Source organism: Thalia democratica, unplaced genomic scaffold, assembly GCF_965202585.1.
Source record: "Thalia democratica unplaced genomic scaffold, ktThaDemo2.hap1.1 HAP1_SCAFFOLD_990, whole genome shotgun sequence".
Lineage (NCBI taxonomy): Eukaryota > Metazoa > Chordata > Thaliacea > Salpida > Salpidae > Thalia > Thalia democratica.
In genome coordinates this window covers 11685-39604 of record NW_028139925.1, presented here as the reverse complement: position 1 = coordinate 39604, position 27920 = coordinate 11685, and the positions used below count along the sequence as shown (strand labels likewise).

Below are 27920 nucleotides of genomic sequence, written 5' to 3'. Positions count from 1 at the left end.
TAATGAAAAGTAATATGTATAAATAAATCACTACTTTACAAGACAAAAAGTTTTTATATAACTGTACTTTGATTTTTGCTTGTTCTAAACACAATAGTGTTCAATTAAAATTTTACGTTTGGTAAGGTGGTTCGTTTTAAGTGATAAAATTTAAACAAAACTTTTTTTAATAATTAGTTGATTTAATCAATTTTGTAACTACGACGATATTATTAAGAGTTTAAGTTTAAGGTCTTGTTATTTAGAATGTTTAAAATGTCTTAATGAATTTTTTACTGTTAGACTATAATAAAAATAAAAGTTATACACTTTTGGTTTAATACCTTAATTTCTCTTTAAAAGAGATATTTTTACAAAACAAGTTGTTAAATAAGCTTTAAGTAATAGTCATTCAACTTAGTTGAAATATATTACCAGTAACAGTTAGAGTGAAGTCCAGCTCAAAATCTCCCTTGTCACTTTTGAACTTGATGACCCCCTCATCCGACTTCAGTGTAGTCTTCAGAACCAAGGTGTGTTCCTTACCGTTTTGAGCGATTTCGATTCTATCGCTGTTAGCTAGCTCAGTTCCATTCTAACGAGTTTTGTTAGTTGATAAAAACAAAACTATTTGTGTACATTATACATAGTTACAGAACTTAACAAAATTTTGATAATTTATTAACTGTTCAAAAAAACTGCTTGAACCCGATAAATATTAGTTTTATATAAACTTTAAACAGATAAAAAAAAAACTAATAAATGTTTAATAGGAAAAATGTGCACTTTATTATTCAATATTAGTATAAGTCTAAAAGAATTAATTAAAAGACTGGGAAGTTGACTAAGAAACATACATTAAACGAAGTTAATCAGTTTAAAAAGTACATCTAAAAAATAAAAAAGCCTTTTTTTTTTTTTGAAATCGTAAATTAATCGAAACTTTAACTTAAAGTTGCAAAGCGTTTTAAAGCATTGTAAATATGTAATAACAGTTCATATAATGAAATTGTCAACGTTAAAAATAAGACTTGTTCAAAAAAGTAATTTTCAAAGGTAATTAAATTTTATCTAAATTTTAAGTTATTAACTTTTAGCACCTACACAAAAATTATACCAACCTGAATCCAGGTACCCTTGTAGGTGTCATCAGGCATCTCACAAGTGAGAGTGGCCTGGCCATTCTTGGCCACTGAGATCTCTGACATCAGACCTCCTTATATGGTGAGAGAATATTTACAAGAAAACTAATTGAACTTAAGCTACTTAGAAGTTATACAGCAGCCCTATAAAAAGTTATAATTGGTTTAGCATTGGTTTTATTAAATATAATTTCAAAAGTTTTTCAACTTTAAACATTAATTTAATCTAAATACAGTTATTATAAACTTTGATTGATAGTTTTACACTTAATATAACTTAACATACTGTGTATTTATAAAACGATTAAACAACTTATACTCAACTTTTTACTCGACAATAAAATTTGCTATTTCTTTAAATATTTGAAATGTTTAAATAACTTGTGTACATGTATTTAATATTTTGTGTATAGTTAACATGTCTTTAAAAGCTTGTTTTTTTGTACTCCGTAACACTAAGTTTATTTTTAAAAGATTTCTTAATTTAATTAATAAACAATGAACTTCACCGCACGACCAACAACAACAGCATCCGAGACAACCTAAGACCGGTTTCGTCCTTTTTATTATTAATAATAAGATAATTTAGTTAGTGTATTAAACTGTTTTTTTTGTGGTTAAACCGAAAAAAAACTTAAATATATAAAGTCTTAAAATAGATTGTTTTTAGTAGGTCAAAATAAAATTTTTGTAACACTTTTAATGATAAAACAAAATTTACTTAAATTGAAAAGAAAATAGAAATAAAATTATGTAGTTTAGTTTAAAATTTTGTTGTTATAATCGGACACTAGTTTACAAAGTACAAACAAATAAGATATAGTTTCTATCTATATTAGTTGCATAGTAGTTTCAAAAGTTATTAGTAATAGTTCACCTTAAATACATTAACCTAGCATGACTGTTTCACATTCGAATAAAATGCTTATTAAACAGTTAAGGTTTACATCATATGTATATATATAAACGTCCTTAGAACGTCAAGTTTTCGTTGAGGCTACAAGCTTAATCGTATAAATATTTAAAACTTTAAGACGCTAATAGTAAAGTTATACAATTTATGATAAAAACTTTATGACAACTATATTGAATAAAGATAAGTTATTAAAACTAAAAAAAAATTGGCTTAAGTTTTTAACACATTTACGAAAGATTTTAAAAAAACAAATACTTCTTTAATTAGAAGATGTATAAAGAAGCTTTGTTTAGGTAACGGTCTTATATTTTTAAATACAAATGTATAGAATTAAATACATAAAACAAGAACTATTGTTTACAATTTCTATTAATAAATATATACTTGTTTAAAGTACTAATACTTTAAATAAAGTATGTTTTATTATTAAAAAAAAATTTGACTAAAAGTTAAATAGAAACTAATTATTTAAAATAAGCTACATTAATTTCATAACTACATAATAGAAATTTCTTGCTTAAAATAATACTGCTACTTTAAATCTTTTGCTTGTTTGCTGTTTATTTTATTTCAACAAGTTTAATATTCAAATCACACTAATTAAAAACATAAATACAAACTCAACAATTCACAAGCTAAGGCTCATTAAAAGACCAAGCATTCGAAAAAAACTGCTTTTAAACTAATCTATAAACAAGAAACATTTAAGTTTATCTTCAATTAATACAAACTTCGATAAACAAGTGTACAAAAGTTAACAACTCTAACCCTGCCGATAAAATTAAGAAACATGATTAGCTTTGACATCACAAAACAACTAACAGCTGAAGTATTATTACGTCATAACTATTATAGTCTGCTAAGCTGCTAGATGCACTGTATTTCTATAAGCTAGCAACATACGTAAGTTTTTATACAAAGAAGTATCGTTATACTTTTTAAAATAGTTTATCCAATTTTTTTTACTGAAAAAACTTGACTAATTCTGATAATTTCAACAAAAACATTAGTTTTTTTTTTGTTATTGCAACTATTTCGTTTCGTGGTCCAGAAACGAGAACATTGCATAAATAACAAATATAGATTTAGGATATAAAAAGTTAGAGAGCCGAAAGAAGAAAAAGTTAAAGAACAATGCGGCGGTAAGGAATAGAAATATTAATTTGCAAAATAATCATTGATCATCTCAATATCTCTCAGTTACATCACAGTTGACATTTGTCTATAAAAGGGTCTCCAACCTATTCCCTGGAGAAATGCAAATAGTGTCGATGAGAAGACAAAATACTTGTAATTGCAGGCCTTTGAACAAAGAAATTATAACTTTTTTTACCATACTGATTTCAATAATGTTCTAAAAATAAATCAAGTAATTATAAGTACAAGCCGAATAAAAAATAAACATGTTAATTAAACATGACTTAAACTTTAAAAAAAAATTAACTATATACATAATAAAACAAGCAAAGAAACTTTTTTATTAGGTATGTATTTAAAAGTATATAAAAAAGAAATTTTAACTGACTGAACAAAAAAAATAGCTATATTACATACAGAAATCTTCCTTTTCTACGGTAAATGTCTTTGTTAATTACCACCTCTACTCATTAGAACACATTAAAAGGCGAATATTTGTAGCATGCGTGTTATATAACATCATTAGGACGCCCCCTTTTGGTCAATATTGAGAAATGTTCAATTTAATGTTTCCGTATTCTGTTTCAAACACTTTTACACAAACTTTGGAAACTATAAAAGCTTCCAACATTTGTTATACATTTTATTTTTATTTTAAGAATTTAGTTTAAATTTAAGTATAGACAATGCCTTTTATACAGATTAATTTTTACAACAATCAAAAATGTATATATTGGTACAATTAATGAGATATTTCTCAGCCTACAGTATAACTTAATTCAGTTATTAAATGTTTAAAAAGCATAAAATACATTTTTATTATTTTTGAATATTTTTCTGTAAATTCGTACTAGCTTTTAAAAAAAAAAAAAAAGAGTTCTTTTTTAATACTTCAATTACAATTTTTCTGAAATTTAAAAGCTTTTACGCTTGAAGTTTTTCATCTTAAATAATCTATTTAAAAACGAAACATAAACAAAAAATTTGTGAATAAAAATCCAACAACCAAAACTTTAGTGTAACTGTATTTTATAAATTAATCACTTATTGTAGTTGATTTTAAAATTCGTAACCTAGTTTTAATAGCAGTATTTAAAGGTTTAAAAAAAGTTTAAACATAAACGCTTTAAAATAAATTTACTGTTCGGTGTTTGTTAAACTTTTTTTTTATTGCAAGTGTTATCGAATATAATGTACTAGATAGTATTCTAAACTTTAACACTGGTATCTAACAAAGTTTAAAGTTCTATGTGTTACAGTAGGTGTTGAAAACTTTTCTTGCCGGTCAAAGTTACCAGAGAAATACTTGAGGTCCGGACTTCTAAAAAACAAGCCTTACCAGGCCGTATAAATAAAGATAGTGGTACCAGCAAATTTAATTAAACTTAACATTATTTACTTTGGAATAATAACTTATCAAGCACTAATATTTCAAAAAAAAACAAAAAAAAAAAGGTTTTTTAAATTTTTTCTACTAAAAAGTCAAATGTTTTTAAAGTAAAAATGCGTCGCGGATTTCGCAGGACCGTACGTTGTTAACCCTGATTTTACAGTACATAAAGATCAGTAAAAATATGAAGCTACTTAAACTTAATATTTACTTTTTAGTTTTTAATATTTACTAGCAACAATTTTTTCATTACAATGAACATGTAAGCGTAAAAATAATCGTTGATCACAATTTTCAACTGTTAGAACATGTTTTAGTTCTTCATATAAATTGGCTCTTTTAAATTTATACTTTTATATTCTTTCTTTGCGTTTTTGTTTAACGCAAACTTTTTAAGCTTTAAAAGATTTCATATCTTATGTATATATCGTTAGTTTTAGCTATAATTTTTTTTTCAATATACTGCAGTAGGTAATTTATTTTAAATTATTGACTTACATTAGGCTTTAGAATGTATTTTATGTATAAATAAAGTCTTTAAAACGTAAAACGGGATTTTATAATAAAAAATATCAAGCTTAGTCGTCTTTAGAAGTTTTTTTTATGTTTTGGTTATTTGTAAATTAAAATTGTATCAATTTTTATATATTTATATTACTTTTACAAACAAAAAACAACGCACAGGATTACTATAAAAAAGTTATGTACTACAACTATTACAACTATTTTTTGCTAGTGCACAACCATTACAGTTCAAAAAATTCAAATTGTGACATTTCAAATTCTTTGAAATATACTTAAGAAGTCATGTCTCAAAACTAATCTACTAACAAAAGAATAAAATGGTCTTGTAACCTTAATAACTACTTACAAACGTTTTCATTGTAAAATTTTAAATGTTTTTCGGGTTATGGCTAAGATAAGTTTACAGTAGTTTAAAGTAGTTTTAAAAGTTGTCTTCAATTTTTTTTTATGCCTTTATATCAAAAATTTATTAATTAGACCTACAATTTATTTTTCATGCTTAAAATTTATTTAGTTTTTTAAGTTTTAGCCCTTAAGATTATTTTTGAATTTTAACTGTCGTTTAAACGAATTTTGCAGCTTTAATTTACATTTATTTCCGTGTTTTTAATTGTACATTAATTTTAAGTATAATTTTAAAACACTTAAAAACATCAATACTTTGATACTTTTGTTAAAAAAAAACTATTATTAAAATAATAAGAAAACGTTAGAAAAGTGTTGTAATATTTTTGCTATATTTGACTACCGCTTTAGCTTAGCATTAAAAACGTTTTAACTTCACGATAAGAATTCACTTTCTTTTTTCAAATTTTCATAAAACTAATCACTAGTGTGTTCTTTTTAATTATGTTAGAATTTTTTTTTGTTTATAAACTATGAAATGTTGAAATAACTATGTTTTAAGAATTTTTTCATTAAAAATCAGCATACTTATTATAATGATTTATCACTAAAAACCTTTAATACGCAAATATAGGTTAAATATTATTAAGTTATTGTAAGCTATAACATAGGTTTTTTAACCAATTTTACACTGTTCTATATTTACGTTTTGTTATGTTGTGCATGGATTTAAAAGAGCAATAGAATATTTGTAAAACTTATAGATAAATCTTGTCATCAAGTTTTTAAGAATAAAAACCTTTTTCTTCTTATAGATGATCTGTTTTAAAGCACCCTTTTATTATAAAACTGTTAATTAACTTAGCTCTTAAGCAACGGCTGTTAATTATTTTTTATCTATTGATTCTTTTTTTTATGTGCTAAATCTAAACTATTTCATTTATATGAATTGCTGATTATACAATAACGACCACTATAAACTTTTACAGGCTACGACTAATTTATAAATTAAAACTAGTTTCAAATTTCTTCGATAAGTTTAAAACAATAGTAGTCTTTAAGTTATTTATATACTGGGTTGTTATTTAGTTTTTCTAAAACTTAGCTTATACTTCATATTTCTTGTATCAGAAAAACTAAGCTTTTCACAGTTATTTAAAAAAAATAATAATAGGCTAGGTCTCACAAAAGTAAAGCCTAAAAGTTGATAAATACTCTTTATATAAAATCAAAAATTTTTAATGGTTCAAAAAAAGTACATGATAAAGTGTAAATATCTCTAAAGTTTATTGCACTTTTGTTATTTTTCTAATTATAAAATACGCAAAGGTGTATCCTTAGCTACGTCATAAACTCGATGCGTAATAAATATCAATTATCTAAATTGGTCACACGTCATACAAATCTTAGTATGTGCGGTTTTTATTTAAATAGGCTAGGTTTTGTTTAACTTTTGCTAATTTGTTTAATCAACAGATTTGAAATTACGATTAAAGTTCTACTTAGTTTTTACTTTTAAATTAATTCCATCTTTATTACTTTTTACAAGTCAATTTTAAATAGTTTTATATACACTAATTACAATTTTTTTTTAATTTGTTATCATATTTAATCTGGGTCATGATCAAAGAAGCATTTTTCTAAAACTCTGTACAAAAATTATAAAAAAGTATTATTAAAAACTAAAATAACGTTTTGGTGTGTTTTTTGTTGAAACTTTTGGAATAAAAATTTTTTAATTTTTTAAGTTATTTAAAGCACAAAAAGAAGGCTCCTTTAGTTTGTTTACATTTTGTATAATATAAAAAAGTACTTTAGTTAATTTCACTACTAATAAAAAAAGTTCTAATATTAAGTTTTATTAAATTATATGCTTGAAATTTTATAACTTTGTTGCTAGATTTTAACACAAATAGTGTTGTCTAATCTTATATACGCCTAATTTGTTTAGTTGTTATAATACACAACTTATACTGTTTGGCTTTTTTTTTTGTTAAAAATTAAAAGAATAAAAAAGCAACAACACATTGTATAAAAATTACTGAGAGATCTTTTTATAACTTGATTAACATAATCAACGTTTAATATCTACAATATATCACCCAAACAAATTTTTTATCTATGTATACTATATGTGCACGCGTTTAACTCATGGTCGTTAAGTTATTCGTGATGTTAATTAACGTTGTTTAAGTTTAGGATTATAACATATCCTACGTAGTGTTTTCATGACATTTACAATGAAAACTTATATTTTAAATGTACACAAAAAACATTTGAAACTTATACTTTTTATATTTCAAGCAGTAAAGTTTTTTTCTTAAATTTCGAAAAATATTCAAGTTTTTATTTGCATTATTAATAAATCAAACTTGTTCTCATTTCTACATCAATGAATTTTTTTATCAAACCAAAAAATCATCAAATCGTTTTTAACGCATTCCACTGATAAGAAATAAAAGTAAAGGTCATTTCTACAGCTTTCAGTTATAATTTGTTTGTTTTTAACCAACCGCTTAGGAAAATATGATCTATATTCACAATTTAGTTAAAAATAAAAAACGTATTTCACAATAAATTTCAATTAAAAAACATGATATATGTTTACTATGAAATCTTTTTTTATTTGATTTTTAAGTTAGGTGCTAGAAACAACTTTTAATATATTATAAATTAAATTTGTTTAATTTAAAAAATTAATTTAAAACTTCTTTTTGTTCAAAAAACTAAACTTAAAAAATTCAAGTAAAATGACTAACATTTTTTCAAGTATAGTATATGATTTTAGAGCAACAATCTTTTCAATTAAATATTCAAAGTTTTTAAAAGCTTCATTAAACATTTAAAAGAAGTTAGAAGACTTTTTAACCACTACATAGTTCAAATAATTAAGCAATCTTATTGAACAATTTTGAAAAATAGTAGTACAAAAATGTTTTTATGCTCTTTAACAGTGTTTGAAAGAGCTAACAATCTATAAAGCAACATTATCTAGTTAAACAAATTACAATCTAAACTTTTGTTTCGAAGAAACTTAGCAAGGAGCCTATTTTTTCGTCTATCCTCTCCGAGTTTTCAATCATTTCGAATCGGAAGCTTGAGACGTCGTGTTTGAGCTCTCTGAACTCGGCTTTTGAACATTTTTCATTGTAAATTTATGCGCAAAAAAAATTAAACATTAACAAAAAATAAAAATAAATAAAAAATATATGATGTTAGTCAAAACCTTTTAAATAAATAAGTTATAAAAAACTATGAATTATGTTTCGCTTAAATAAAAAATGAGCGGAAACTTAAACTTTTTGCAACAAAAAAGCTTTAGGTTGTTTTTGTTTTTGAGCTACAAGTCTATAGCATAATAAAGTACTTAAAGCTATAAAAAATCTTTTTTTTTCAGTTGTACCAATTTGAGTACGTACTAAAAGTTCAAATACTACTTAATACTTCTTATCCAACAAATTTAAGCTAACCATCTGTTATGCCGGACTTTCTGTTGTTTTCTACTTGCGAATGAATAATATATCGTTTGACAATTTTCTGAAGAACTGCCTGAAATAAAACGTTTCGTAACAAATTTTGAGCTGTGAACTCGAGAATACAAAGGCATTATTATAAATATATCGTGAGCTTAATTGATTTTTTTAATAAACTCTTAAGCTGAGAAAATCGATTAAATAAATTTACTGTGCTATAAACACCAACTCGGCTGAACTGTTTTCTAATTTAAATTTAAATATTTTTTAAAATTAATATAAACTGGGTATTTTAGGGTTGTTTTATTATGTTTCTACATTTTAGGTTTAAAGTAATAAAATTAAATTTCCATTGAGCTTTTAGTTAGCATTTAAAAGCCTTAACTATAATTGAATTTATTTCTCTATTGGTTTTTGCTATTACAAACAACAAGTGCAAAAGAAATCTGTTTCTCAAAACAGCATGATTTTATTTTCACTACACACAATAAGAAATCATTTAATTTTTCTTCGACATACACTCACCTCATATTGTTTTTGTTTCACGGTTCTTGCGTTCTCATTGGATGATAGAGTAGGTAAACAATTTTTCGTTAAGGCGACACCTTCCTATCAATTATTAAATTCATTTTAAATTTATACTAAACATATTTATAAGTATCGTTTATATATATATATATAAATATATATGTTTATGAAAAACTAGTGAATGATAAAACTATTAAGTCAAAATTAAAAAGCATTAAACGTCTATAAAAACCAAAAAATTTTAACCATTGCTCAAACAAAAGTGCAAACTAATATACTTGCTTTTTTTACTTAAAATTCAGCAAACTCAAACAAAAAACTGTTTATAAGTTTTATAAATATTTTTCAAATATCTAACTTATAATCTGGTAATCAAGTTAGGCCTGTTTAAGTAGTATAAGATCTTTAAAATTTGAGAAATTGCTATATATACATTATTGTAAAAGTTTTACTACTTTAATGAAAAACAAGCCCAGTGTAAAACATTGAAAAGTTAAAAATATATATTTTTTCCCGTTTTTTTTACAACAACAAACTTCAACAAATTTCTCAGTTGTGAAATGAGTGGCCTTGCACTTCTCTCCCGCACCATCTTGCGGTACTTTTTTGGTCTGCTTTGATTTGATCATCTTCTTTTTGCTGTTTTGTTTAATTCACCGTGACAATTTGTAACCCAACGTAAAATTGAGTTATTTTGGAGTAAAACAAAAACTAAATCGCCTAAAACTTTACAAAATCCATCAATAATTTATATTTTTTATTTGACTGACACATTTCAAGCTTTTTGCAAAATAATAATTTTTGCGGGTCTAATAGCTGATAATACATAAAGATCTCAATAGAAAAATAAACTAAAAAACAAATTTACAGTATAAAATTTAGAAATTTTTTATAATTAGGCATAGTCCCCTTTTGAAACATTTTTCATTGACTTAAATAAATAAAACTTCAAGCTTCTTGTTTATGTACTAACAGCTTGTTGGTGTATTTGACTATTTTGTTGAACGAATCCCTAGTGGGTATGAGGTTGTAAGGAACGGGAAGAACATTCTTATCCACGAAGTAAGACAACATCAGGTCGGCTCTGCAAAATTTCCACTCGCTGTCCGAATCCAGCTGTTGTAATGAGTTTAAGTTTAGTGAGGGTTTCGAAAAACCTTCTGCAAATAGATTCAAGTATCTTGACAGATTTTCTATATTTTGCAAGATATTTGAATCCATTGGCACAGAGTTTTAAAAATGAACTTTAGTTTTTATTAATTCTAAATCTAATTTATAACTTTATCTTTGAATAACGCAAAAGTTTTATGGTTTTTTTAAATATATAACATATTTTGTAAGGTTTTCTATTAAAACCCGCTTTTATAAGTAATTATACTTAGCAAGGTTTGACCATACTAACTGTACCAACAGACCACAAGCCTTCGGTAGGCTGACACCCGGGTTTTCGGTACTCATCAGTAAGCCGCAACCAAAAAACACGTAACCGGAAATCTACAAACGGTTTTTCGTGTTCAACCATAAAATTTTAAAACGAAACCCGGGTCTACCGAAGGCTTGTGGTCTGATGATCGAATTGGTATGAGGTAGTAGTATAGCGGTGTGATATTGTCTTAGGCCCTTTAGCCTAAAGCCGATTTTGTTTTCAAGTAAACTTAAACCTTTTATTTGAAAACAATAAACGTATTCCATTTTATTTCAATTAGTAACTTAACTATTACGTTTCGTCATGTTAATTTTTTTTTTGTTTTTTGCAGTACTTTAAACACTTTTAAATAGTTTTCATTATTTTGTACACAATTTAGCTATTATTAAATACTATAAAAAAAACAAAAAATATTTATTAATCTAAGTATGTAATCCGTTGGCTTATCGAAATGTTTAGATTATATAATGTCCAGTTTTTTTGTAGCTAAGATTCATCATAAAAACCTAACGGTATAAAGCTTATGTTAAAGTTATATATAAATCTTAAAGTTATGCGTTTAACTCAGATTTTTATATACGAACCATACTATAAAAAACTCAAAAAATTTAAAAACTAAATTAATTTTCATAAAATTTTTGAAAATCAAAAACTAAATCAGTTTGAATATCAATAAAGTTCTGGTTGTTCATGCGGATGTACGAACTCAGATTAAACAAAATAAAGTTTATTTCTTCTTTTTTATACATTAAGAGTTTTTGTTGAAAATAAAAGTTTACACAAGTAGAAAAAAAAAATGCGAAACCTCGACTTCCGCGTAACTCCGGTTGAGCATGGCAACCAGCATGTTCAGCATGACAACCACCGTGATTATGTTGTAGGCCCCGTACAACTGGTACCCCACGACCCTCGTCAGCTCGTGGTCGTACTTTATTTCCACACCCCGGTAATCCGCCAGTCCGAATAAGGACCAGAACAAGGTGATGAAAGTGTCTTCTAATCTGAGATGTTAGCGTTAAGCTTAAAATTTGAGTTTGGTAAATCGTTAATTTGAAATTTATGCTTGCTAATGTAAAGTATTGTTCCAAATCTAAGTTTATTTTTCTTGTGTACATGATTTAAAATTGCAGGATTAGAGAACTGTGTTACCAAATCAATTTACAGTATTTTGAAAAAAAAATGAAGCTTTTCTCAGTAAAATAAATGAAAAAGTACAATAATAATGGTCTATTATTTGTATACTTGTACAATTACATGTTATTTTTCAAATTTTAATTTTTAAGTGAAAGTGTTTTTTTCTAAATAATATTTTTGTTTAAAAGTAATTTTATAAAATTTAAATATTTTTAAGCTCTCAAATGTCGATCAACTTATATAAAAACAATATGATAAATTTATCCAAAGCAAATTTTGCACCTCATAAAAAACTATTTTATCAATTAACTATCTGATATCAATTCTGTTTTTTTTTTTTGTAAAATTTATCTAATATATATTTGAAGAAAATATTGTATGGAAAACTTGTAAAAACTGCTGTTCCTAACAGCTCATCAAAGTGTTAAGCAAGATTGTTAATTATTAAAAAGCATGAAATTTCATGTTATTTTGTTTTTAAATAAAACACTTATTTCACAAGCGGTTGTCACACAAAAATCTGTTTGTGATTCAAAGCCGCGCTGCAAAAGGCAATGAGAAGTTGAATACGTGGAAAAATATGATTAATATTAGATGAGCTGAACTACTGCTTGGATGCTTAATACGATGTAAAATCCCGCCGACACACCGCGGTTTTGTCAAGCTCAAGTTTTGTAGTTCAACGTGAGCGAGGCTTCGAAACTTTAAGCTTTAAACTTTCCAACTTTTGTTCAGCTTACTTGCTTTTACGTTTTTAAATGAACGTAGTGACTGAACGTATATTTTTAAACTTGAAGCTTAAAAGTTTTTACTACTTAAACTTAGTTTTAGGCATACTTTTAACTCAAAAAGTATGCACGTACACTGATCAGTTGATCTTTAAAGCTTTAATAAAGTTTTAAAAGTTTTTATTAGAACTGTTAACTTAAAGTGTATATATCAAACCAACGTTGTGAACGCTGTAGATTTTTTGTTATCGTCATCTGCGTAGAAGGAGTACAAGTTGTACAAGCTGATTATGAATGCTGTGAACATTATCAGGAATATTCCGCACCACTTTATAATATCTGTGATCGTCCTGAAAATTACATTTAAAGGAAAATAATTGCAGTTTGAATTGAATTTAATTTTGTTTAAGTTATAAATGGTATCAAAAAACCTTTTAAAAACACTAATGTTGTTTATTTATTTGCATTCACGGTAAAACAATGATTATATAAGTAACACAAAGTTTTGTGTTAGTAGAAAAAGAATTTTCTGAAAATTACTTAACTAATATTTGTCAAAAGTATAGTTGTAATATCAATTGCTGTTTTAAAAGCTAATACTGCTGTTATTTTACGCTAAACTATGAATGTATAAGTATTTAAAAGTTTTGAGTTAGTATAATTTTTTTTTTTGAAATTACTCAACTAATTTTATCAAAGTTTTGATTTTTGAAACAACTTGTTTTAAAAATTTTGCTATAAGAAATTTTGATGCATTTTAAAGTGTTTTTTTAACTAAAAACTCAAGTTTTAAAAATACATTTACAATTGAATTAATAAACTATATACCTCGCAAGTGATATCTGTAACGGACCGAATTTTTCGCTCACATCCAAAATGTAAGATATTCTGAAAACGCTGAGCACGATCCCGTATGAGTACAAAGCTTCAGCGACCAGCTGCAAGTCTCCGCTCAACCAATATTTCCTGTCTGGCGAGCATAACTTGCAATTTTTATGCCAAACAATGTTACAAAACATTATCAAGTTTACGTGTAATTCCAAACTCGATTAGAATATTTTGTACTTTTTTTTCTACTTTAAAACTTTAGAAAAAATTAGAAACTTTATTAAGCATATGTTTTATAATATTTGTATGTCTAAATTTATACTTGAAACATTTTGTAACAGGTATAAACAAGTAATTTAAACCTGTCTTGTTGTACGAATAGTAAGCTGCCCATTCTGGAACTTTAACTTCAATTCCATTATGCGCAGCGATTAAACTTGTTTCGTTCAAACTTACTTTCGTGGAATTTTCCCCGAAATTTTCTATCCACCAAGTTTGTGCTCTCAAAGCCTAAAGTGTTTTAACTGTTTAAGTTTAGCGAGCTTTAGGGTTTTTTGTTGCTGTAAATGTAATCCGCTTCTAGTTAAAACTTTAGCTAGTTTTGTACAAAAACGAACTTCTAGCTTAAAAATAAAAACAAATTATTTTAAGTTTTTTTTTTCTGGTAAAGCAGATTGTTTTTTTGAAATAAACTTCTTTGCGTTTTTCAATTTTGAAACAGCTTAAAACTTTTAAGCAAATATTAAAACTTTGTGCAAATATTAAATATTACTCAAACAAATAAAAAGCGCAAAAAAATTGAAATTAAAAGTTTTTTGTGTACTTTATTATCGATCTAGAAAACTTATTTACTTTACCTAGACAAGTTTATAATGCTAAAAGTAGACATAAAATTAAGTTTAAAATGTTTTAAAACTTATAGAAAACATTATTAACTAAAATTACCATTATTTACATAAAAACAACAGTTTTTGTACGCAACACTTTTTTGACTGACTTCGTTTTGCTGCTCATAAAATAAAAATAGCTATACAGAGTCATAATTTCCGAATTGTACATACATCGTCAGTCAAACAATGTATTGTGTACAAAAACAGTTGTTTAGATTTTCAAACGGGCTCAACTAGTTTGGATCTAAAGCATTAAAAACCTTATCAACTATTTATATTATACCATTTAGTTTTATGTATCTGGGCATAAAGCTTTAAAACTTTATATAACTTTATGCTTTTGAAATAGAATAATCTCAAAGTATAATCTAAATTACTTAAATGTTTTCATTTGTGTTATGAACATATAGTAAAACACTAGAACAAGTTAATAAAACAGCTTACATTCTGGTAAGAAAAAAATCTGCACGAAAAAGAACCAGTCAATATTATTAGCATGAGAATGTCTGTTAAATTCCATAGTTTTGTAAAGTACATTCGAAAACCTTCGCTTATCAATTCTTCTATTTCGCCTAAAAACATTCCTGAAAAAATAGTAAAAAACTCAATAAAAGTTGAATGAAAACGTTTATTCTATTTCTTTAAAATTAACTCTTATAACTTATATAAAATTAAAATTAAAAACTGTGTGATTTTGATTTTTTATATATTTACAGAATATACTAATTTATTTAAGGTTGGTATATATAACTTAATTCATTTTGTATAACATATCACACAACAACTTATTATTTCATTTGTTTTTCTCAGCTCACTGAGTATAGAGGTATTTAACCACAAATAAAATTGAAATAAAATCGTTTTCACCGCAAATTGCGTGAATAAATGTTTTCAAAGTAAACTTTAAGCTGTATAAACGCCACCTACTTACCGTCTTACTAGTGTGATAAGAAAATCTAAATCAAATTATACTAGTAAACACTAGTAATATGTACTAACAGTTATATAACTTTATATGTGCTTAAAGTTTTAAAACGCAAAGCTTCGTTATTATCACTTAACAATTTTTTTATTGTTTTAACTGTTTAAGATGTTTTTCAAGAGCACCCTATGATAATTACAAAGTGTTTACAAACCTACAATAAACACCATGATGGTAATCTCGTACCACGTGAACGAAGTTGTTCTCCACATCGGTTGGTTTGGCGAGTGCATGTGCCATTTGTCGTAGGCGTCAACTCTATTATTACGTCATATTACAAAAAAAAAAGGGTATTTTAAAATACCTTCATTACTAAGCAATATACATAATTCTAGCGAAACAATTTTGAATACACTTTTAAAACCAAAGCACTTTCTTATAAATTTTGTAAATAACCTCAATAAAACGTTGATGATAAGTAGAATCATGAAGTTCAAATAGCTGACTGCTTGCATGGCGAATTTGACGACAGGACTTCGAACTGTTTTCCCCAACTAAAACATTTAAATGACTTAATTTATAAAATAAGTCTGTTGTTTGAAAAATTTAAACTGAAAAGCTAGTATACATACGTACAATAATTGTAGGTCAATTTAGTTTTTGATAACAAATCTAAATAAATAATTTTAAATAGTTTAATACAATAACGGTTCAAAACTACTGAAGTCACAAACTTTTTTTTAACTTACACTGTTGAAAACTGTTACGTCTTAATTTTTAGTTACGGATAACATAACACACAAAAGTTTATATTTTCGTGAATCAACTACGAACCTTACTATTGGGAGCAATTAAGTAAGAAGCTGCCGCGAAGGGAAGGCTGAAAATTAAAATGATCGCCAGCAAACTTTTGGGCACGTTTTGGGTCCATTCGGTGTTTCTCGTCCAAATTTGCTTCAGCTGCTGCTGACAGTTTGGATGGGCAACAAACTTGAAAAAATTTTTTTTAAGTTTTTTAAATACAAATCAAGAATTTGTTTACCACCCATGCAAAACATTATTTTACTCTCGTAGAATTTTTAAGTACGTCGGTAGATAAAATAGTTAAATTAAGATTAAATATTTTTTAGCACTATGTATTAAGCGACTCAAGTACTTTAAGGAAGTGTTTAGTACATATTTTCAAAGCTGTTAATTTTCATTTTATTTTGTTATTTTTTTTAATTCTAATAAACTAACATTTCTTACTAGTTTGTTATAAATAAATAGAGTAACATAAAAGTTGAAAACTTACCTTTTTTACTTTATTTTTTATAGCTAGTTTCAGCTGGCGATGACGACTCGAATGCAACCCGCTGTTCATCCATTTGTTAGAAGAAAAGCTCACCGATGAGTTTCTGTTAAAATTTTTTATTAAAATTTCAAAATAGTTTTACTAATATAAAACAAATTTGTAGTTTTGATCCTCGACAAAAAAATATTGTTTTAGTTGTATAAGATATTTAGAGAAAACGTTTGTTTCTTTTAAATAATTTAAATGGTCTTTAAAACTGATTTCTATTTTTTATAGTTTTTTAGGTACTTATTTGTTTTAAAAAAAGTTTAATTTTAAACAATAATATTATTTGCGCATAAGTTTAGATTATACACTTGATTTATTGAAAATATTTTTTTACTGTTTATAATCAATCATAAAATATTAATATAAATTCATTTTATGACAAAAATATTAATATGAATTAAAGAATATTTACTAAATTAATGGCTTATGTAGACCCTATTTGTTCACTACAGTTAAATACAGTGTTTTAAACGTTAAACATTTATTATGTTTAACGTTTAGCTTTTTAATTTTAAATCATAAGTAAATAAAATAAATGATAACTACTTGTCAACAGAAAACAGAAACAAATATCAATGCAAACCATTAACAAAATTACATCTTGTTAATCATTTAAACATCGATTCCAGAATTAAAAGGTTGTATAAACTTTTTGTTCAAAACAAAAATTTACATACATTTAAACAAAAATTATCAAAATTTAATCAAATTAAGGTTCAAATTAACTCAATGTCTTATTTTTTAACCTAGATAAATATTAATTTCATTCACTAATCTGACAAACTACGCTTTCATTTATTTGGCAAGCAAGTTATTATTTCATAAATCTCAATTGACAAAAGCCTTATGAGCTCAATAACCTTTGTGATCCTAAGATAACACCTCTTTAATTATGAAGAATTTCAACTTTTTTTAGGATATGTGTAACTAAACTATCACTTGACTACGAAGTTTATAAACTGGGTTAATTAAGTATTTAAATTTTCAACAGCTTAGTTTAGTCTTTGTACTTAATAAACTGTTTCCGTTTATTGTTATTTGTATAAATACATTTTTTTCAATAACTAAAGCTTGGTTTTAAAACTTAAAACTGAGTTTCTACATTTTTATGATGTCTACACCAAGCTTAAAGCTTAAAATCCAGCCTAACAAAACTTATGTTGAAATTAAATGACTAATTTATACATTAATATTTTATAAAACCTTACAATCTGAAAAAAAAGAACTAAGATACTTATTTAGCGTGGTTGATGGTATTTAACTTTTTTACTAATTATATGAAATATTTAAAACTTATTTTTTTTGCTACTAAATTACTGTTTCTGTTTCATCCTTAGTACTTGTTGTAGCTGTTTACAACTATTTATGCACAATTTATTATAAAAACAAGCTTTAATTAGTTTCTATGGTCTATTTTTGGAATCTTAATATTACTATAATATTCCTTTGAAAAATAATTTAAGAATACACTTATAACAGAGTATAAAATGTTTCGTATGAAACTTTTACTTTTTTTTTTAAGTAGCTATAGTGTCAACTATTTTAACTGGATACTAACTTTAGCTTGATCAAAAACAGTGTACAAAAGTTTTATAACAAACTGAATGAAACATTTGCATTGGTCAGTGAGATTCGCTGCTCAGACCAAACAACCAATCGCATCGATTTGTACAAATAAATTCTTCTCATCAATCAATAATATCCTTTGTTTGACAAAAATAAGCGGCACATGATAGAAATACTATTGACGTCTTACTACTACACTTTAAGTTTTTCAAGTTTATAAAAAAATCAAAGTCTATTTTTCTATAGGTGAAAATTAAGAGCACGTTTTTGTTAAATGTACTCAAATATAAAACTTACTAAATATTGAAAATTGTAAAACATTTTATAAATGTTAAGTAGTAAAGGACATAAAATAAATTTTAGTTTTAAAGATTTTTACAAGAAAAAAATTTTACTAGTCTAATAAGCATACCAATGCTACTATACAGTTACACAACAAAACAAGCAAAAACCATATAACTATTTAGTAATTTCTTTCTAAAACTTTTCAATGAAAACATTAACTAAACACGTATTGAAATATAATCAGCTTACGGCAGTTGCTGTTGTTTCAAGTTGGGGTTTCCGTCCAACAAAGCTTTTACCTCGTCTGTGGTCCGACACAAGTCCAAAAGTTTTTCCAGGAAAGTGTTGCACTGCTTCGCTAGTGTCAAGTAGTCTTTCTGTGAATAAAAATGTTTGATACTACATTGCAGAATTGCTTGCCACCGACTAAAAGTATAGTTCTATGCAAAGTGAAAAATTTTAACGCGTTTAACTGCTGAAAGATAAATAGTTTTTCGTTATAAGCAAATATAGTGTACAATTAGTACAATGTTTGTGTGACAAAGTCCAAATACATAAGTTTATTTTATAATTTTAGATAATGTAATAACATATTTATTTGGAACATAGAAAAGAACAAATTAAACCCTTAAAAGTAACACATGTATTTTACACAGCAAGCAAGAAATAAAAAAACATAATGCTTAAAAGAACAAATAAAACTGTTAAAAGTGTTATCAAAAGGTGTATAATTATTCAAATAACAATTTAAAACATAACATTATCTAAAGTTATAAGATAGTTTTAAATTGTTATTTGAATAATTATACATCTTTTGATAACACTTAAAACAATTTAATTTGTTCTTTTAAGATAACTTAGCTATACTGTATATATTCAAGTATTTTTTTTTTGGCTTGCTGTGTAAAATCTTATTAGCTTTATAAGTTTACCTTATTGATTTAAAACTTTATTTGCTAATATCTGGTAGTGTATCTTTTGTAATAAATATATATTATACTAACAAGACTAGATAACACTTTATTGTAAAAAACTTCACTCAAAGCGCTCATTAGTTAGAAAAAATATTTTCAACAACAATTATTTAACACATTTTTTTATAAATTCTTTGCGTAAACCAAGATTTTACTGTATACTCTGACACTGACATATTAGTATATGAATTTTATCTTTAATTAAACAGCAAAGCAAACAGTTGTATAATAAGAATTTTGCAACTAAATTTTGAGGACAGAATGTATATTGACGTTTCAATTGTAATGCAAAGTGAGATCGCTGAATAGAAAAAAAAAATTAAGACATTTCTCTGTTATATCTAAAAATGTAAACTATGAATTCTTTTTCCACGCTTTATTTAAAGCTTTTTTTATTATTTACTTTATTGAAACTTAATTTGCAAAGTTGATTGTAATGTAAAGTTAGAAAAGCGCCCGGAAAACAAAATCTAAATTTCCTATCATATCAATTACTTGCTAACTTTGAATTCTTTCTCCACGCTTGCAAGGAAGGTGAGCTCATGACTGAGGTTGAGCGCGTGGCTGGCGGGGTCGGTGAAGGCGATGGACATGAAGGAGGGACTTGCGAGCGCCTTGTACGCGTTCAACCGGCACAAACAAAAACTCAACGAGTCCTCTTTCCGTCTGCATAAGAGTGTAAGATTTGCAAAAAACATATCAGTATCTAGTATTAAAAATCAAAATAATACATTTTTATAAGTATGTTGTTCAGTACGGTTTTAAGTTAATTTTTAAAAAAAATTAGGTTATATTACAAACTTATTGAGACTGAAATGTATAATTTATTTTTCAATTTTTCAAATAAAATTAGTTTCAATTGTTTATATTTTTGTTATAACTTTCCGTCTGCATAAGAGCATAACAACTTAATGTGTGAAATATTTATTAGTATAAAAACTATTAGTACTAAAAATAAAAGTACTACATTTTATTATGTTTATTGTAAAGTATGGTTTTATATTAATTAAAATAAGTTTGTATACTTAAAATTTGTATGTATTTAATTTTGTAATGTATTTGTACAAGCTTAATAAATTGCTTTTTTTTTTTGTTATTCAAACAAAATTAGTGTCAATTATAACCATTAAGTTTTAAAAACTGTTTATACATTTTATATTCAATTTAAAAGGAAAGTTATAACATTAAAATTTACATTCTTAAGTTGGAATCTATAAAAAAAATTTTTTTTTAAGTGTAAAACAAAGCATAAACTTAATACTTCGGGAAGTAGAACTAGTACATACTTAATATGCAATTACTTAATACTTTTTAGAAAAACTATTTTTAAACTTTTATCATTAAAACAACATCAGTAAGTAAAGCAGCTGTTAAAAACTTGTTTGGTTAACATTTTACACATACTTAAAATTTAAAGAAAAGTTTAGAAAATGTTCAAAACATACAGTTTTACAACAGTTGACTTTTATACACTTTTAATAATCTTAAGTTGCATTTAGGAAAACTTATTATTCTTTTTATTTAACAAACAAGTAAAATGCTTGCTTCACAACAGTTTTACATGTTTATACTTTATTGAAAAAATTGTATGTTTGAAAAACTTATAACAAGAGTATTTTTTTAAATCAAAACAAATTTTATTTTGGTTATTATAGTTTTTTTTGGTTTAAACTGTTTTTTAATAAAAGAAAATTTTCTATTTTGTAGTAAAGCATTATCTTAAAATTGTTGAACTTTGTAAGCAGTAGATTTTATTAAATTAAAAACTTTAAAAATTTAAGCTAGTTTTCTGCGCTTAAGCAGGCGCCAATAACTAATCAATACAAAAATAAATTAGTAACATAAATTAATAATCAAGTAAAGATTGAAAACTGGAAAAGTATTAAAAAATTGTTAGTTAAAAATAACTTGTAATTTTTTACTTAAAATTAAAAATGGTTATTAATCGTGAATGTTCAATACAAATACTTGCTGTTTACATATATTTTCAAAATTTGTCAGAAATCAGAATAAAAGCAAATATACTCAAAAAACAAATGACATTTTCATGTAATTGTAAAAAAATTAACTTAGTATAAATTTATAAAGCTAGACAGTAAAGTTTTAAGTAGTAAAATATTGCATTTTCAAAATAACTTTTAACAAAAGCTTTTTGAACTAGGAAAAGAATAAAGCATTTCCAAAAAGCTTTTCTACCAAAGATTGAAATTAAAGTTCAGTATGAAAGCAGTGATTGAAAAAAAGTAGAAAATATTCATAAAGTACTTTATTCAAATTAAATCTAATATTTTATTTACTACCGGGTTTCGGTGGCAAAAAAGTTGCGACCTTTTTAAGTACGAAAAAATATTAAACTGAAATACTTTATTAAAATACTTTATTCAAAATACTTTTTGAACAGTTATTCTTTTAATAAAAAAAGCTTTTTCAGTTTTTATGCAAATTACAACACACTACAAAAATAGGTTAAACCAGCTAGTTAGTAAAAAAAATTAATCTAGCAATAATATTTTTATAACATAAATACAATTTTTTTACAGTTTTCTAAAACCAAAGTTTAAGTTTTTGGTTAAAAGTATTACTTTTACATAACATATTACAAGTAAAAAAACACTAACAAACTTTACTAATGTCCGTGAGTTTTCGTATAAGCTAATTAATAATTTATGGAATTTTTAAATATCCAAAATATAAAGTTTTTTACTTCCGTTTATACAACTTTTTTCAAAGTATAATATTCTTAGTTTAAAGTTTAAAATACAGATTCATGTACCATAGCGTATAAAATAAACTTGGTATCTAAATTTAACAAAAATTTGAAATCATTATATATTGTTGTTTTATGAATTATCAAACTCACGTTAAATCGTAAAAGAATAGTAAATAAAGCTATTTACATATTAGAAAATATACCAATGTAATCTATGAGATGTTGAAAATTCACTTAGCAAAGTTCAAAATTAAGCAGCTGAAGTTTTAATTAACCAATACAAAATTTTATTTTAAATAATTTTTCTTATGTTCTAACATTAGCTTTAATAGCTTAAAACTTAATTACTTAACTTTAAAATCATTTTCTGTTTGTTAACACTGAAACAGTTTCTTACGTAAAATTGCTTACTATGTAGTTTTTTTTTCATTTATATCGATCATCTAAGGTAATTTAAGTCTGAGAAAACAAAGATGTTATGCTTTCAGAGCATAGAAAGATAAATTAAAAATCATAATAAGCGTTTGACCGGAATATTAGCTTCAAAGTAAAGTGTGAAAATGATAATATTTGAAAATAAAAATAAACTTATATTTAGACAACTTAAATTTTAGAACTTCTTTATTCAAAAAATTAAAGTCATAAAACTTTTTGAAACTTTCACACAAACCACATGCAATGAACTTCATTTGAGCATAAAAAGTTTGCAGCTCATCAAAACATTGAAACGAACTTTGCGCAACAAGTATTGCAGGAGCATCTGTAGTGGTGGGGCCTGTTGATGACCGCCCCCCTCCTCAACAGCAAGTGGACTATCTCGAACTCGCCGCACTGGGCCGCCAGGATGATGGGGGTTATGTCCGGGGAGAACCGGGTCCCGTCCGCGTCGAACGCGTAAAACTCCTTGTCCTGGTTAAAGTTTTTCGTAGTTGCTTTTTCAAGGTGGGTATGAAATCAAATAAACACTTTTTTTACTAATTAATCTAAACTGTATTTTTGACTTAGAAAGTTTTTAAAGTTATATTGTTTCTACTTATTTGTTGTAAAACTGTGATTGTGGTAGGTAAACAGATTTTGATTTAAAAATATACACAAAAGTATTTAGAAACTGATAAAAACTTTGAGTTAGTTGATATTCAGTTTAAATAAGCTTTATTTAAAAAACAACACCGCGTTTCTCCAAAAACTAGTTTGTAAAGCTTAAACTAAAGTATTGCTAGTATACAACAGCAGCTTGTATAACTAGTTTATCGATTTCAAACAAGCCAAAGTAAACATAATAACTAAGGAACTTTGTTTTAGAAATCTGATTTTTATTTGAGTATTTTGTTACAAACAAGATGAAAACAAAGTTAAATAGTTTATCTAAAGTTTACAAAATTTATAAAAGTTTTTAAAAAAAGAGTATTTTAAACTGAAATTTTAAAAATTGATTTTAAAAAACACTTTATTAGGATAAAGCTTAGTTTTTGTTAAGATTTAAAAAACTTACAATTATTATTTTAAAAGAAAACACGATTTTGTTTTAGTTTTAAGTAACTCTTTTCAAGTGTAAATTAGTTGCAGCTATTATACTATAGTTACAACTCCCTAGATTATTATTTCCATTTCAAAACAATGTTTTAGGCTTATTTCTCCTTTAAACGAAGTCAGCATTATAACTGATAAAAAACTATAAAATTAAACTTGGCATAATAAGTTTAGTTTGTTTTTATTTTTAGATAAATAAAATTTTTTAGTAATTTAAGTTGTATAAAAAAAAATCTTAATTATTGTTTTTTTTAAACTAAAATACTTTTTAAAGTATTACCTTTTATCTTAATGAATAAATAAGAGTAAATAATATACTATTTTCACATTTTCAAATGGTAAGGTATATTTCTCGTGGTTTTTTTTTTATTTCAAAACATTATGACATTGCTTTTTATATTACTTTTATGTAACTAAGATTATTCTATTATCTTATATAAGAATATATTCGACTTAAAGAGTAAACAACAAACAAAGAAGTTATTTATATGTTTAAAGTTCAATCTTATGTATGAATGCAAAAAGCATTAATGTCAAACGAATATAGGTTAAAAACTATTTATGCCATACACAATTATTAATGTCAACCTAAAAACATTTGGAATTTTTGCTTAATAATTTATAAAGCTAATTAAACAAACAAAATCATGTTAACCTAAATAACTTTGGTTAATTTTTTAATTGTAAGTTTTCACGTCTTACATGTGTAAAACTAACACCACAGAATATCAAACACTTTAGTTCAGCTAATTTCACACAGTTAAGCTTCTAAAGCAGTCTGCTATCGATCTTTTTAAAACGTGTTTATTGCGTAACAATGAAACAAACTTTTTGCTCGTTCGGGCTGGATATTAGTAGGTCCTGTTGCTCGAACACCGGATGAGTGAGGATTTCCTCGACTATCCGAACATACCCTCTGGATATGGCTAGTAACAACGCGTCGCCAACTCGTTTCATGTCGTCCACTCGCATGAGAAGCTCAACTATCTGTAATGAATTTTACGTGTCTCCTTTTGGTCTTTATAAATATATTTTTTTCTAATAAGTTATGTGTATTTCTCTTTGGTCTTCATAAATATATTTTTTTCTAATAATGTATTATATTTCTCTTTGGTCTATCTCTATACAGATATGTATTTTTTGCGTAATAAATTTCTGTTAAAAAATTGTGTTTTTAACAAGCTTAAAGTTCGACTTATATAACAAGCGACAAATTTATTTAGCACTTTTTTGGCTTCCTTTAGCAAAACTTAAATACGTTAATGAATCAAATTTTTTAACCTAGTTTTTAACAAAGTATCTAAGTTTTTAAAATTATAACTAATCTCAAAACCTTTTCTGTAAAATAACCAACTATCTAGCCTCAAGATGTTCGTTTCCATACATACTTTACAAAATTTAAATTAAGTTACATATTTCAAGCCTTCTTTAGCCATAATTATTTAACCAGTTATCTTAAATAATCGTAGAAAAATAAATAATTTAAAGAATTTAAATAAGTATAAATTTAAAATTTATCTCAATAAGTTTTTAAACAATCAACTACATCAAACCTCAGGATGTACACATAAAAGGGTTTTTTATCCCAAACTACTTAGTAAAACGACTTAGATAGTTCAAACATTAAATAATAAAGTATCTACAGAAAGTTATACTTCAAATTATACTTACTACAAAAATCTACTTCAAATGAGTTAGTGTTTATAAAAGTTCATTAACAACCTCCAGATGTTCGTTTCCACATGCCAATTGCAACGCGTTCTCCCCCATGTGGTCCACGCAGTTCAGGTTGAACCCCTCCATACCGCCTCGGACCAGGGAAGTCCCCTTCTCCACACCATCTCCCACCATGGTAGACTGGCTGACCATCCTTCTCACGGTGGGGACGTCCCCGTACTCGGCAGCCAGCAGGAACCTGATCTCGTCCTCGGTGGGGCGGTTGGACGAGCCGAATATGTCCTGGTAGGCGGAGTTGGTGGACCGGAACGGAAGCCTCCTGTTCCCTTTGAACCAACATAGTTTGTCCAACATTTTTTAATGGTTTTTTTATTATTTTTAATATTTTTTGAAAACTTTTTGTTGATACAAACTATTTATTAAAAAAAAAATTTTTGAGAAAATTAAACATTTGTTTGACACCTTAACAAATTATATCAAAAAAAATACAAAATACTCAAGATTCAGAACAACATTTATTTCATGCTTATTTCATCAGTTGTTTACTAAGCAAGAAAAATAAAATTTAAAATCTAGCTCATATAGTGAAAATGTAATCAACGTAAAAGTAAAATATTTTTGACACTGTTTGTTTGATTAATTAGTATATTGGTTGATAAGAAGTGTATGCAGCTATATAAAAGCTTCTTTTATTTCTAAAAAATTTGGAAAAAAAGTTTATAACTTTTTTTATTATTTTAAAACGTCTTGTTGTATTTTACTGTAAATTTGAAAATTTTTACCACCATAAACTTTTATTGCCTCTCGAAAGGAATACAAATTTGAATGTGCAGAATTGACTTTCAAGTATTAATATTTAATATAGAGTAGACTGCGCTACTTTATTAATAAAATATTTTTTACAAATTAAGACTATATTACAGTTGTTCCAACTGATAGATCTAACTTTTAAAGTTTATAAAAGCGATAGTTATATCTGTAAAAACAGTTTTAAGGTCAAGTTTGTATTATAAAAAACACTTGATTTGAAACAACAAGTTTTGTTTGTAAATTCAGCTACCAGCAAAATCCGAAAACACACGGAGGTCTGCTTACAAACTTAAACTATTGATCTGGCGCACGCGATTTAGATAATTTAGTTTAAAAAGAAAACTTCAAAGCTGAATCGATAAACAAAATCGCAATTTTTTTTTCATAGCAGCGGAACTTACTTTTTGAGTAGAGGGAAGATTTGAACTGCTTGCTGGATTTCGCCGCGCTCATTTTCGATGTCAATTGTTTTTGTTGTCACTCTGGAAGGAAAAAGTGGAGAAATTGTTTGATTACGCTAAAATTGTTTTGAGATGAGCTTGTATAATAAATCTGTAAAGTGTGTTGTTTTTTTTTATTCAAATAGAAACACCTGTTTAAAATTTAAGAATACTGGCTATTACTGTTTAGCATACTAAATTAGTTTAATTAATACTGTTTTATAATATATGTAAACTATCTATTTAATTAGCTTGTATTTTGTTTAGAAATTAAACCGAAGATACTAAGTAGAACATTTTTATAAACAGGTCTATAGTTTTATACGCGTATTATAATCAAAACTTTTGTTTTTAAATATTCTTGTCATAACTTTTTTAGTACAAGTAATAATGTAAAAACGACTTTAAAAAGTTCACAAGTTAAGTGGGAGAAACGTTTTGTAGTGAAGCGGAAGAGTTTGACAAATTGCTTATTCTGTCACTCAAAATGTCTGCATTTATTTTATTTTTTTAAAGAACAAATGTTCCGACAAATCAATGTTTTAAAACTTGATTGTTTGCATGTTTGTATGTAAACTTTATTTTTAAAGCTGCTTGGTAAATTGAAGCTTCTGTGTAAACCAAAGCCGTCGAGTGAACTTAATAAAATTTTAAATATTTATAACGTCTGAAGATAATTACTTTTACTAATTTGTTGGTACCGAAATGTTTTATAGTTTTATAAGCTTATTAAATCCAAATTAAGAGGTAAAAAATTATAAATAGAATAGTTAAACAGCACAATTTATAACATAAACTTTAGTTAAGCATTTTTTTACACTACTAAGTAAGTGAACAAAAGTCTAAACTGTTGATATATTTTTTATATTCAAAAAATTAATTTAAACTTTTCAAAGGTAATTTTTAGAGTAGTTCAACAGAATAAAAACAATGAAAATACTCTGAAAACTTATTTTTCTTTTAACGCTAACAAATAGATCTATCTACAATTTAAACTACAGACTAAAATAAAAGTTTAGAAGCTAGTGTGTAAGAATAGCTTTTTTAAATCGTTTTATTAATCACAAGTAGTACAGTGCATCAAAGAACGTCAGTTAATAAAGTAGTTAATTTGCAGTCTAATAAAGCTACATTTCTATAACGCCTAGATTATTTTTTTTTAATAGTTGTTAGTATTAGTTTTTCTAATGCTTGCTCAAGTTTTTTTGTATGATTTTTATTTT

The 27920-nt window shown here is 25.8% G+C and overlaps 2 protein-coding genes across 4 annotated transcripts; both read right to left on the bottom strand.

Annotated features, from left to right (window-relative positions):
• Positions 1–414: 414 nt before the first annotated feature.
• Positions 415–1261, bottom strand: LOC145847619 (myosin-binding protein C, cardiac-type-like; the record flags this gene model as incomplete). Its single annotated transcript, XM_082953643.1, has 2 exons — positions 1101–1261; positions 415–574 (listed from the first exon to the last, which is right to left on the bottom strand). Coding segments are annotated over exons 1-2 (247 nt in total), but the record flags the coding sequence as incomplete, so codon positions are not given.
• A 6786-nt stretch (positions 1262–8047) lies between these two features.
• LOC145847622 (short transient receptor potential channel 7-like) lies at positions 8048–26805 on the bottom strand. 3 transcript variants are annotated; one of them, XM_082953647.1, is made up of 21 exons: positions 26659–26805; positions 25619–25773; positions 25493–25567; positions 24599–24757; positions 22974–23149; positions 20034–20196; positions 18806–18933; positions 16658–16760; positions 16198–16353; positions 15820–15917; positions 15578–15681; positions 14886–15025; positions 13914–14061; positions 13552–13693; positions 12945–13073; positions 11667–11862; positions 10409–10551; positions 9972–10074; positions 9433–9516; positions 8905–8983; positions 8048–8564 (listed from the first exon to the last, which is right to left on the bottom strand). In XM_082953647.1, exons 1-21 carry the CDS (start codon positions 26708–26710, stop codon positions 8446–8448), a joined length of 2652 nt encoding a protein of 883 aa, XP_082809773.1. In that variant the 5' UTR covers positions 26711–26805; the 3' UTR covers positions 8048–8445. The 3 variants fall into 3 exon arrangements, with proteins under 3 accessions (XP_082809773.1, XP_082809772.1, XP_082809774.1); XM_082953646.1 differs by having other exon boundaries at positions 25493–25773; XM_082953648.1 differs by having other exon boundaries at positions 8428–8564; positions 8905–8979; positions 25493–25773.
• Between the last annotated feature and the right edge of the window lie 1115 nt (positions 26806–27920).

Coding starts and splice junctions, on each gene's coding strand:
- LOC145847622 (XM_082953646.1), bottom strand. CDS start 26,710: ATGAGCGCGGCGAAATCCAGCAAGCAGTTCAAATCTTCCCTCTACTCA. Junction 24,758..25,492: donor GTGGAAACGAACATCTGGAG/GTTGTTAATGAA, acceptor AATTCATTACAG/ATAGTTGAGCTTCTCATGCG. Junction 14,062..14,885: donor GATTTTTTTCTTACCAGAAT/GTAAGCTGTTTT, acceptor AAAACACTTTAG/GCTTTGAGAGCACAAACTTG.